This window comes from Myxine glutinosa, chromosome 12 (assembly GCF_964187855.1).
Source record: "Myxine glutinosa chromosome 12, kmMyxGlut1.1, whole genome shotgun sequence".
Classification (NCBI taxonomy): domain Eukaryota; kingdom Metazoa; phylum Chordata; class Myxini; order Myxiniformes; family Myxinidae; genus Myxine; species Myxine glutinosa.
Genome location: NC_136272.1, coordinates 102,195,246 through 102,208,706, shown reverse-complemented (window position 1 = coordinate 102,208,706; position 13,461 = coordinate 102,195,246). Strand labels below are relative to the sequence as shown.

The 13,461-nt window shown below is 46.0% G+C and overlaps 1 protein-coding gene across 1 annotated transcript; it reads left to right on the top strand.

Annotated features, from left to right (window-relative positions):
- The first annotated feature begins 1,952 nt into the window (after positions 1-1,952).
- On the top strand, positions 1,953-6,599 carry LOC137437701 (ankyrin repeat domain-containing protein SOWAHC). Its single transcript, XM_068132223.2, has one exon. It carries the CDS (start codon positions 2,242-2,244, stop codon positions 3,913-3,915), a length of 1,674 nt encoding a protein of 557 aa, XP_067988324.2. The 5' UTR covers positions 1,953-2,241; the 3' UTR covers positions 3,916-6,599.
- Positions 6,600-13,461: the final 6,862 nt, after the last annotated feature.

Below are 13,461 nucleotides of genomic sequence, written 5' to 3'. Positions count from 1 at the left end.
ACGTCATCAGTCACGTGGTTCGGCCGCCATCTTGGAAAAACCAAAAAACGTTGTACCTCTATATCTCCGAAAGTGCTGAATAGAAAAAATTGAGACATGGCTCATTGTAAAGAACTCTCCATGGGGAATAAAATATGTTAATGATGATGCCATAGGTGCCTCCATTATGACGTCATAATTCGACAAGTACAAAACTTCATCCGATCAAGATGAAATTTCTTGAGCATCATCAAGGAATAAATTAGTTTAGAAAACAAATAATGATGACGTCATCGGTCACGTGGTTCGGCCGCCATAATTGTCCAAAATGGCCGATAAAAAAGTACAATCCGGCAAGTCCTCGGTCTCTGATTTTTCATTTGTCTGTCTGTTTGTCACCGGCTTACAGGTCACAATTCTAAACCGATCGTCACGAAACTTCACCAAGTTGTATAGGTCGTCCCAATTGAGAAGCCTATTGATTTTGAGGTCAAAGTTTATCTGGAGGTCAAATTTCTAAAATCGCTATTTTAAATCTGATTGACTTGAAGATTGAATAGCATTTGTGTATTGTCACTAAATTGGGAAATGAACTATTTTCGAGGTCAAAAGGTCAAAGGTCAACTCAAGGCCAAATTTTAAAAATCATCCATTTTCATAGCCGTCAATTCTCAACCGATTGACTTGAAAATTAAACAGCATTTGCATATTGAGTCCCTAAATTGGGAAACATACTATTTCGAGGTCAAAAGGTCAAAGGTCAACTCAAGGTCAAACTTCTAAAATCATCACTTTTCATCTGAAAAAACCCGTCAATTTTCATCCGATTGACTTGAAAATTGAACAGCATTTGCATATAGCCTCACTGAATTGGGAAACCAATTATTTTTGAGGTCAAAAGGTCAAAGGTCAACTCTAGGTCAAACTTCCAAAATCATCAATTTTCATCTGAAAACCCATCACTTTTCATCTGAAAAAAACGTCAATTTTCATCCGATTGACTTGAAAATAGAACAGCATTTGTGTATTTCCTCACTGAATTGGGAAACCAACTATTCTTGGTCCAAGGTCAAGCGGTCAAAGGTCAACTCAAGGTCAAACTTCTAAAATAATTTTTCATCTAAAAAATCGTCACTTTTCATCCTGTTGACCCAAGCTTTGATCAAGATCATAAATTTTAATCTTCATGAAATGGACAATTTGCTGTATCAATGGAAAACTTTGGGGGGGGGGGGGCGGATTTTGCAAGTATCGTGCTCCGCATGACGTCTTCTTGCTTTTTTATTTATTGTATATACATAGTCAAGGCCCGTGGAAGAGCTAGTACTAGTACAGTGAACGGATCAGGAATTACAGGACAAAAGGAACAGTAGAGAGAGATGGGAAACAGCAGAGTTGAAAGCCAAGACAGAGGGAGACTTGAACAAAGAATGGGTGTGGGGAGGAATTGGGGGCAGGAGAGGATGCATGGGGGTGGACAATATGGATACAGAAGGAAACTCCAAAGAGGGAAAACTGGAAATTTGGATTGAGGAGGGATTGAGGTGGGTTAACGAGGACAGAAAAAAAAATTATGGTTTTAGATTAGGGACGATCTGAGATGGTGGACAGCTGTCTTGAAGACCTGGAGGGAAGAATGAGATTGAAGAGAATGATTGAAGAGAATGAGCTAATAAACCCGACAAACATTCTCATTTCGCTTCTAGGCATGAGGTGTCAAGCCCACACATGCGCGTCTCGCTACGAGAGGACCACACCCTGCACTATCCTCAACACCCAATGCTGGCACACCTTTTCGACTCACCTGCACGTCACGTCACGTGACACATCTCACCCACTCTCAAAACTGAGGGACCTGATTCACACATTTGAATTCGAAATGGTCATCGGTCTATGGCATGCCCTATGGATATGGGTATCAGGGTGTGTATACCCACATGAATACCAACGACATAACACGCAACATAAAAATATTGTAATTTTTAAATGTAATTTTCCTATTTAACTACATAATATTTTTTTTTTTCGTTATTAGCAACCAATTTCGGTACAAAAAATGTTCTTAATTGCAGTGGGCTCAGATTCACCAAATGTTACATCATTATCAACATGATTATGAGTTTATGACGTCGCATATCGAGGCAATTGCAATCGCGACTCCCCGCCAATGGTACGGTCCGTGTTGTCCGCTTGAAGGAGAAGAAGAGCGCGCGAGTGCGTCGCGTCACGTCCACGCGCTCGCGCTCCCTCGCTGCCGGCGCGATGTCCGCAGACTTCAGTCAAGAGGGAGTCCTCCGGTTCCTGCTGGAAAAGGGCGGCCGGTGCTCGAACGCCGAGCTCATGGAGAGGTACGGCTCTTTCCTGAACGACCCGCACGACAAGAGCACGGCCCGCCAAGCGTTCAAGGGATTTGTGAACACCCTGGGCTTCGTGAACACCGAGGATGGAGTCAAGTACATCTTTCTCAAGAAGAAGTTCAGGCACCTGTTGCAGGATCATGGAGCGTCTCAGGAACGCGCCACTGATGTCCAGGATTCCCGGGAAGATGTCCGGCTGTCCACTCCGGCCCTTCAGACGCAGACGGAAACTGAAGGTGAACCGGTCACCGAGACTGCGGTCGGATCTCCTGTATCTAATGTCCCCCATCGTGTCCAATGGGACACGAACAATAGTTTTGGGGGCATCCTGGCTGATTCAGGTGGATTGGTGCATTGTCCCACAGGTCAGTCGGGGACAACAACAATTGAAGACGATGTTTCAGGGATTCAGTCGCAAATCAAGTCAACTTTAGAGACAGGCGCCGGAAATGGCCGTGGTCTTGGTCCAGGTGGTCGCCAAGACTTAAGTAAACGTGACAGCAGTAAAACTTCCCAAGACAACGAAGTCGGTGCAGATCCGAGCACGTTTGGACCTTCTACGAGTGTGCCCAGTGCTGTCAGCACGTTGTCCGACTACCCTGGACAAGACGACCAATGCACGTCAGAGCTTCGAGACGTTCTGAGCTTAAAGAAATCCAACGGTGAGTCAGAACGTCGAGACAACTTCGCAAAAGAGATCGACAAGAATGTCTCCAGCAACGCGGTTGGAAATTTGACCAAAAGCGACGTCGACCGGACAAGCGTGACGCAATCGAGCGACGATGACGTCAGCAGCAACCACAGCGGTCCGAGGCTAGCTCTGGATCCGACGGAGCACGAATGGACGATCCGTGCTGCGGAGGGGAACTGGGAGGCCGTGCGCGCCATGTTGCTCAGAGACCCAGGGCTGGCCTTAAGAAGAGACCCTTTGACCGGCCTGACCGCCCTTCACTGGGCCGCCAAGCACGGCTCGGCTGACATCATACCGTTGCTCCTGGCAGCGGCGGAAAAAGCAGGCCAACGTCATGAGGACGACGGTGTGAATACGCGCTCGGCCGGAGGTTACACACCGCTGCACCTCGCCGCCATGCACGAGTCCCTCGATGTGGCCAAGATGCTGGTGGGAGCGTACGAGGCGAACGTGAAAGCGCGAGATTATGGCGGATTGAGGCCGTGGCAATACTTGCGGCCTACGGCCGGGTGGGACATTAAAGACCTTCTCGGAGCACCGGAGATTGAAGACGACGAGGACGACGAGGTCTGGCTGGATAATCCACGACGACGACCACAAAGTTGGCGCAGCCGGCTCGGCAAAGCACAACTCGCTGGTTTCCGGCTGCACAGCCAATCGGCCGATAGCGGTTCGGACGACGAGGTGGACGCTGGAGGTGGAGGTGGGAGAAGTGGTGCAGGATCACGACACGATCACCTGCAATCACTCGTCAACCACAAAGCGTCTTTTGTAAAGTTTTTCCGTCCGCAGATCAACAAACATGGAACCAAGTCACAAAGAATGCCTTCTGCGACCACGATGTCGACGGAAGAGCAAGAAGCACAAGAGCCTCATGAGTCATGCTAATTTCGTGGTGTGTGTGTGTTTGTATATGTATGTATGTGTGTCTGTCTGTCTGTCCGTGTGTGTGTGTGTGTCTGTGTCTCTGTCTGTCCGTTCATTCACGTGTGTGTCTGTCTGTGCATGTGTTTGTATTCATATGTGTGTGTGTGCCTCTGGACGTGTGTGTGTGTCTGTCTGTTCGTTCGTGTGTGTGTCTGACTGTCTGTGCGTGTGTGTCCGTCTGTGCGTGCCTCTGCACTTGTGTGTGTCTGTGTCTGTGTGTGTGTGTGTCTCTGTGTGTGTCTGTGTCTCTGTGTGTGTCTGTCTGTCCGTTCACGTGTGTGTCTGTCTGTGTATGTGTTCATATGTGTGTGTGTGCCTCTGCACTTGTGTGTGTCTGTGCCTGTGTCTGTGTCTGTGTACAAGTGGATGACAGGTTCAGAATGCTGGAGCTACACTAAATGTTAGCACAGTCCACCTAGCTTCTATGGCTCCACTTTGTCCATATTCTTCTCTTCTGTTTGTATAACATTAACATGAGAAATTGAACTCTTTTATAAATTTGATGTAACGTTAAATATTCTTGTATAATAATAATTTTGTTTTCCAGTTTTATTGACATTTTCTTTGTGGATCTTTCCTCTTAGATATTTTTGCATAAATTATGCACAAATTCGCAGGAGACACTTCCTGGTTGCAATCTGAACCTGTACAAATTATATTTAACTGCAATATATTGAGCTGTCTAACCCAGTGCTTTTGCTCCTGCGGACATGCGAACACTGTGGACACTGCGGGGACAGTGAAACAGTGGAATCCTCTGTGTCAGAGGCTACCTATGCGCACCTGTAATGGAATATAGCGATGATGTGCTTTTGATTTGGATAATTATACTTGTTGAACAGGTTTGCTGGTCTAGACGTAGAGGTATGCACACTCGCCTCTAAGCCGTATACCCTGGGTTCGAATCCCGACCCAGTTATAAACTGCCGTCCTGGTGTTTCACAGGCAGGGAGATTCATCAATGTGCGTGTGCCGTCCCACGGATGGACGTTAAGCTGGGCGTCCGGCAATAGTTGGTGGATGTTAAGGATCCCACGGTGTCCTTCGTGAAGAGTAGGCAAGCTATCACCGGCACCGTGATCAAATTCCCAAATTCCTTCCCAAACTACTAGTCGAACGTCAGGCCTGGCCAGCCGGTTCGTGAAAGACTTGGGCCACAAGGATGTGGGAATAACTGTGGCCGTTCGAGAATATACACTATACTTGTTGAACATGTGCGTAGGACGTTGATTTTTATACTTTGTAAGGGGTTTGATATGTTTTACTCTTCTTACACCTGTATTTTATTGTAGCTTCATGTGTGGTAGGATTAGTAAACAAAGTTCGTGGACTGGGTGTAGGTGGTGGAGGGAAGAGAAGGGAAAGGGGGTTGGAGTTCTGTACGTTGGGACGGTTTTAGTGGTAGGTGATACAATGACTCTCATCGTCTATTTATATGACATCCCTATGCTAATTGTGGTTACAACTCCAGACAACTTGCAGACAACATCCTAACCCAAAGTGTTGCCAGTGAGCCAGGTGTTTTTACTCTAGACAACTTGTAGACAACATCCTAACCCAAAGTGTTGTCAGTGAGCCAGGTGTTTTTACTCTAGACAACTTGCAGACAACATCCTAACCCAAAGTGTTGCCAGTGAGCCAGGTGTTTTTACTCTAGACAACTTGTAGACAACATCCTAACCCAAAGTGTTGTCAGTGAGCCAGGTGTTTTTACTCTAGACAACTTGCAGACAACATCCTAACACAAAGTGTTGCCAGTGAGTCCGTTGTTTTTACTCAAGACAACTTGTAGACAACATCCTAACCCAAAGTGTTGCCAGTGAGTCAGATGTTTTTACTCCAGACAACTTGCAGACAACATCCTAACCCAAAGTGTTGCCAGTGAGTCATGTTTTTACTCCAGACAACTTGCAGACAACATCCTAACCCAAAGTGTTGCCAGTGAGTCAGATGTTTTTACTCCAGATGATCCCCAGGGTGCACTTTACAATGGTTACCAAGTTACCCATTGTGCCCTGATAACTAATTTCGGTTTCCTTCTGTCTTTTTTAGAGTTTAGACCAGACGCATGTTAAGTTCACTTTAACTGTTTCTCAAAACTTTTAGCACTTTCAAAAGCACCACATGATGTCCCAAATGTAATTGTAATACAATTATCATTTGTTTTAATGTTTGTGTGAATCATATTATTTTTTGAATGCAGGGTTTGGGGGACTGGTTGTAAAATTCTGTGCAATTATGATGTTCTGCTTTGCGTCTTCCGTTGCTATGACGACACGGACGAGCAATGACACCATTTTGACCCAGGAAGTCATGTTTTGTTTGAACATGTTGGTTCAGCATTATGATGCTGGAATTCTTTTAACTGCTACAAGAGTTGTGTGACGGCCATTTTTAAACACTTCGTACTATTAACATTCCCGAGGCATGAACGCACCCTTTTGCGCTGCACTTCGTACTTTGGACGCGTCTGGTTCTTGTCTGATGTTTGTTTTGCTGAAAGACTCATGCAGAAGCAGTCTGTTTGGGAAGCCATAGATAATCTTTAAATGTGGCGTGTACTCTGGACACCACGTGTATACCTGGGCGTGTGATGAGCCTTTAATTAATTTAAGTGAGCAGGTACAATAAATAGCTGATTTATACTTTGTACAAGTGTGATGTTTCTGTGTGCAGCAGACATACCTATACTGAGTGCCTCTGGCCGATGTATAGCAATTGTAAAGATTCCCGGGTTTTGATATTGTTTTAAAGAAAGAAAAACACATTAGGAGAGGGAGAGGAAGACATGGATAACAGTGCTTTCACCTTGATGGAATACTGCTCTCCCCTCTGGGCCGGTGCTCCTGCCTCACACCTAGCTCGCTTCACACTGTTGAAACCAAAGCTTTCAGAATCATTGGAATCTCCCGCGATGAAGCTAACTCCGAGGGCCTTTCACTCACTCACCGCAGGCAGGTTGGTGGTCTTTCTGTCTGCTACCGACTCTTCTCCGGCCTTGCTCCCCCAGCTCTGTCTGTGCTCTGCCCCCAAATATGGTGAAACTGCCAAAATCAAGACTCTCTGCTCATCTTCACTCTTTCATTCCTCTTTTTTCCCGCTTCTGGAACAAACTCCCACACTCTCTGCAATCCCACTCCTCCCTCCAAGGGCTGTGCACCACCATCTCTTATCTTCCCCAATACCAAAACCATGATCTGTTCTACCCCCGTGAATCCTCCCCAAACCCACCTCCTTTAAATTCCCTGGTTTCTTTCCTGAAATCCCCTGTAGTGTCCATCTTGTTTATCCCGTGGACCCTGTGCCAGCCCTCACTCTTCCATAGATCTCCTGATGTCCCTGTTCCCAACTGTTGTTGTGCTTCCCTCTCCCCCCCCCCCTCCCTCCCCCCCCTCTTGTCTCCTGCTCCCTTTGTTATATGTTCTGTGTGTTAGCTCCACTACGAGCCTCGACTTGGTATCCAAAACAGAGTCCATAACTAATTCTGCTTCTGGTTTTGATGTACTTTCCTCTGTTACAGAGGACTCATGCCAACAGATGGGATGCCCAGTTTAATGCCAATCCGAGGGTTGGCACACACATTGAGGAATCACCCTGCCTGCGAAATACCAGGTTGAGAGTTTATCGCTGGGTCAGGATTCAAACCCAGACTAGACAGCTTGGAGGCGAGTGTGTGTGTGCCTCTTTTTGTGTTCCTCTTAGACAGCTTGGACGCTCTAGTTTCGGTACCCCTAAAGTATCCTACCAGCCTATCAGAATAATTCGTTCTAATAGTGAAAACTAACTTCTTCAGAGTTCTGTGTGTGCTGTGCAAATTAAGTTGTATTTTAAAGGACAAATTGGCCAATTCCATTAATTCCCACAATTCTCTCCTGGAGGCGAGTCTTCTTCACTCGGCGTTTGAAAAGGTGGACATTGACGGTGTGAGTAACGCGTTTGAAAAGGTGGACATTGACGGTGTGAGCAACGCATTTGAAAAGGTGGACATTGACGGTGTGAGCAACGCTTTCGGTTACCTTAACACCAGAATCGTTTAACTTCAAAAAGTTAAAAAGTAGTGAAAAAAGAGGCTGACATATTGATTCCTTTAAAATAGTGCCTCACACTCCTCCCCACCTACACCACTCTCCCCGCCCACCTATTCTTCGACCCTTCGTCCCCACTCTTCCTCCCACCCATCCCCACACAATGGGTCTAAATTCAAAGTGTTATGTCTGGTGCAAGCCGAACACTGCACATCATCCAGTCAACACAATCTCTACTGTCAAACATGGTGGTGACAGCATCATGTTATGGAGCTGCTTTTCATCAGCAGGGACTGGAAAGCTTGTCAGGATAGAACGGACAATGGATGGTGCAAAGTACAGGAGAATCCTTGATGAAAACCTGCTTGAGTCAGCCATGAATCTGAAATTGGGTAGGAGATTCACATTTCAGCCGGACAATGATCCGAAGCACAAAGCTAAAGCCACACTCGAGTGGCTGAAAAATAAGAAAAATAAATGTTCTTGAGTGACCCAGTCAAAGTCCTGACTTGAACACAATTGAACATTTATGGCGAGACTTGAAGATTGCATTCCATCGCCGATCCCCATCAAACTTGGAATAACTAGAGCAATTTTAACCTGAAGAATGGGTAAATATTCACGATGTCATCTTGCAAAGCTGGTAGCGATCTACACAAAAAGACTAATCACAGTCATTGCTGCAAAAGGTTTTTCCACCAAGCACTGAGCAAAGTGGTTGAATGCTTTTACCACCAGTGAATTTTGCTTTGTACATGTTTTTGTAGGTATTCTTGACACATAACCTTCTTCAACTATAACAGTGTTTAGTTTGATCTCTTCAGTTGTGAATAAAAAAGTTCATTTGGAGAAATTGTTGTGGTGATATGAATGTACAACTCCTTCCAAATAGTGAGATTTATTGAAATCAAATCTTCCACGTCATCTACAAAGAGAATAATCACATATCAGCAAACTGCCATGAAACCCTATAAAAAGCAAGCCGTATAAAGAAGCGACAATTATGCTTACCAGCTCGTATCGTCACAGAATACAGGCAGTTTCCTCGCACGCATACCCAACCGCTTATAAGGCATTGCTTATCTCAACCGCTAGGGAGGAACTACAAACAACCATTATTTCATTACAATTGTTTCTACATAATTCATCTGGATGTGGCATTATTGGTAGGGGGTAAATACTTTTGCAGGCCACTGCATATGATCGATGAGCCATGGGGAATATAGTTTGAAAATTTCAACATCATAAGTCACATGTTCTGGCAGCCATGTTGGATTGAGGGTAAAACCTTTATAAAACCTTTAAACATATCTTCTCTCAAAATGCTGAACCAATTCATTTGAAAGTTTAAGTGCAGTAATTATATCATCAACGACCCTGGAGATACAAAGTTGATAACTAACGCCATTGGTCATGTGGTAAGGCAGCCATCTTAGATTGAATAAATCCTTTTAAAAATCTCTGAAATCAATAACAGATGGAAATGAAACTTCACACACACACACATATATAATTTTATATATATATATATATATATATATACACTGTTGGCCATAAAGATGGAATAAAATATTTTTGACATGATTCCAGTTTCTTTGGTATTTGACAGTCTACGTGTAAACAAAAGGGTAATTGAGTGATTACATAACGTTTCCCCATTACACAGGTGATATGATAACATTGAAAAAATGTGTATTACGTAATAATTTTTTTTGTTAGGGACTATAAAAGCCCATGCATGTGATATTCTGTCCCTTTCCCTGATTCAACACTGTGTTAAACGAGGCTGGTTTTTTTTCGAGTTCCTTGTACCGTTTGCAAGAAAAATCGGTGGAGACGTTCCCTGGGCTCTGCCTGGTCCAACGGAACCAGCAATACGCGAGAGAGTGGTAGCACTGCGGCAGGAGGGCTACAAACAGAGTGATATCGCAGATGTCGTCGGGATATCACAGAGTACAGTCTGTAAGATCCTGAAACGTCAACGTGAGGCGGGGAATGTGCGGCCGCGGAAACCTCCAGGACGTCCAAGATTAACCACGAGACGAGATGATCGCCAACTGTTGAATCTCTGCCGCAGAAACCGGAAAATGCCGACGAGTCGTCTTCGTCGCTTGTGGAAGAGACATCATGGGATCCACGTTTCCTGGTCAACCGTTAATCGGAGATTGCTCCAACATGGTTACCGAGCACGACGGTTGACTAAATGTCCACGCCTGGCTGTTCGCCACAGAGTTGCTCGTCTTCGCTGGGCTAGGGAGCACAGAAGGCTTCATCCTGGACACTGGCGACATGTTGTCTTCACGGACGAGAGCCGCTACATCCTTGACCGTACAGATGGGAGACAACGAGTTCGTCGATTACCCCGGGAGAACCTTCGTGATGACTGCATCCACGAGACGACTCAAGGTGGTGGCGGCTCAGTGATGATATGGGCCGGCATCCATTATGGAGGGAAAATCGCCACTGGTGGTTCCGGACGGAAACGTCAACGCCGTCGTGTACCGGGATATCTTGGAGTACCACTGCCTTCCACATGCAAGACGAGTGTATGGACACAATTTCCGACTGCAGGACGACAACGCTAGACCGCACAGGGCCTCTGCAGTAACGGAATTCCTTGAGGCAGAGGGCGTGGAGCAGTTGCCATGGCCAGCTTGCTCGCCGGATATGAACCCCATAGAGCATGCATGGGATGCCCTAGGCCGAGCCATCAACGACAGAGATGTTATTCCTCAAACTTTGCAGGAGTTGGCCGACGCTCTGAGGGAAGAATGGGATGCTATGCCTGTTGACGTCGTCAACAAGCTAGTGGACAGCATGCCACGACATCTGCACGCCCTGATTCGTGCCAGGGGTGGACATACCCGCTATTAGTGACTGAGTAACAACAAGGACTCTACTGTGATGCAAATTGATCCATGAAATCACCCCAAAAAATGTTATCTGGAAAACTGACAGAGATTAAAAAGAAATGTGTCATGATCCTTAATTTACTGTCTATTGTCGTCATTGTCGTTTTACGCTCAAGACACCAACCGATTAGGACTGATATATATAATTAATAAAAATCACTGTCAAATGTGCGTAAGACACAGAATAATAAAGAAAAGTGGTTATATGCACCATAAATGCCAATGGTAATTTAGATTGAAATAATGATGCTATGAAAATTTGTTGAAAAAAAAATATTCCATCTTTATGGCCAACAGTGTATATGTATATATTGTTATGGATTCGGGGGCCGCTCTCCCCTTATCAAGGGGGGGTTAATCCCCTTGTCTTTTAAGCTGGCCGTCCCGAGTCCTTGGGAAGTTATAACGTTCCTTCCGGTCATTGGTAAGTAGGGTTATAAGCCGAATTAGTCTTAGTACCTAAGTACTACCACCGGCCGTAAAGCAAGGAGATAACTCCCACCCGAGCCACAGCGTTAGTGGACACGCCAAGCGAAGCGAGCCGCGACTCAGGCCGTTAACAAAGACTAACCCGATTCTGAGCGGTTCCTAATCGTGCCAAAGATACTCAATTGAGAGAAAGGACGAATGCGATCGGATGGAGAGGAAACCAGAAGGTAGGAAGAACAAAGATGGGTTTATTCACAAATATACAAGAGAAGAGGAAATGAAAGGAATATACAAGAGGAAGAAGAAGGAGAAGGACACAGGGCAGGCTTAACTACACAGTCTTAACTTACGACCCCGGACAAACATACACACTCACACGGGATTGTAGCTGGTAGGGTGGAAGGTCCAGGTAGTTGGTCCAGGCGATGGGGTCCAGGCTCCAGGTGAGGCTCCGGTTCCATGGGCGAAAACCCAGCAGGCAGCTTCGCGTGTATCGTTCGATGCGAGCGGACCTTACATATGGTGGGGGGGGGGGGGGGGGGGAGGCTCGTGGCCGCCTTCAATGAAGCGCCTTTTGTAATCGAGCTCGTATACAATGCGCTCTCCCAACAAGTCCGTATACAATGCGCTCTCCCAGCAAGTCCTTCCAAAGAAGTCCGTTTGCCAGCGTGCGCAGTCCTCATGTCCTTGCGCAGTGCACGTTTCCCAGCGAGTCTGTAAAAGGGCTTTGCGCTCGCGCTTTTATATCGCACTTTAAGATCACTACGCGCTCCTCCGAAACCACGCCCGCCACCGAGCTCACCTCAGCCTGGTTGGTTGGTGTGGGCTTACCGACCATGCCCTGATGGTGAGTTAACGTGGCCACACCTTGTTCCTGGCGCTCCGCCCCCTTCTTCCTCGAGCCGACCGCATGGTCAATGGCAGCGCTTGAGCGAGCGCTAACCAAGGTGCATAACAGAATTTGGAGAGAGGTCGCAAAATGAACAGAAGGGCCTAGTCCTTATTTGATTGATGCATCGCAGATTCAACTATTGGAAACACAGCCTTAACTAACACATAATAAGGAAATAACTGGAATTTCTAAGGTGGCCTACATGTTGCTGTGGCCTAACTAGGGGTGCTACCTTTAACCTTTAATGTGGAGAATTTATAAGAGTTTCATATTTACACAAGTGATTATTTATTTACAAAAGTGTGGGTGCTAAAACCACAACACTGCACCCTCCCTTTTTCCAGGCTCGCCCCGAGCCGAAACACAAGGGAACTATCTTTTAACTTAATGTGACACTTAGGTGTGGTTACCCTCTACTTTTAACCTCACCCTGAGTGCGACAGTTTTAACACTAAATATGTCCCGCCTGCTGCGTTGCATCCTACCTAACTGACTCACACCCACAATTAACCGAATTACGGAATGGTCTTCAAACTAAACATTTAGCCGGTGGGGAGCATTATTTACAAAAACACGAATTATTTACAAACTGTCACCCAGGACCTGTCTTTGGTGGGAAAAGATGGTTTTGAAAAGAGGAAAAATACCACTGCCATGCATTGCACTGATACACCATACCATATGTACCAATATGCACCAATAAAGAAAAAATGCACCAAAAGCACCAAAAAGCACCATAAAAGCACCATCACCAAAATGCATAAAACAAACATTTTAAAAATAAGCAATGATGTCTTCTGCTTCTCTGCTCTGCTGGGCCGCTGTTTCTGGTTGTCTTGATCTTCTTGCTTGATGTTAATTTTAATAAGAAAGGGCACAAACCACGTCCGCTTTTTATTATTGATTTGGCCAGCAGGGCCAACTCTGGTGGTCCACTGCTGGGCATGGGTGCTACTTTAAAACAGTGGTCCGCAAGGCAGACACCCACAAGGCAGACAGGCCGGCACAATGGTCGGTCCCAGCAGAGACGCCAGGCCACAGAACGTGTGGTCCATAAGGTGCTAGGGCACAGAACGTGTGGTCCATATGGTGCATCAGTGCAGGCAGGAGGCAGCAACGGTGCGGGCACACAACTGCGGCACCTGCACACTTCCCTCAGGCACAAAAGAACAAGGCCCATGAGTGGGGAAGGAAGGACAAGCAGATCAGCGGGCAGAGGCGCAAGGGTACACATCAAAACCAGGCAATG

What these genes read in the sequence shown, in the direction of transcription:
- LOC137437701 (XM_068132223.2), top strand. Translation starts at nt 2,242, where the DNA reads ATGTCCGCAGACTTCAGTCAAGAGGGAGTCCTCCGGTTCCTGCTGGAA.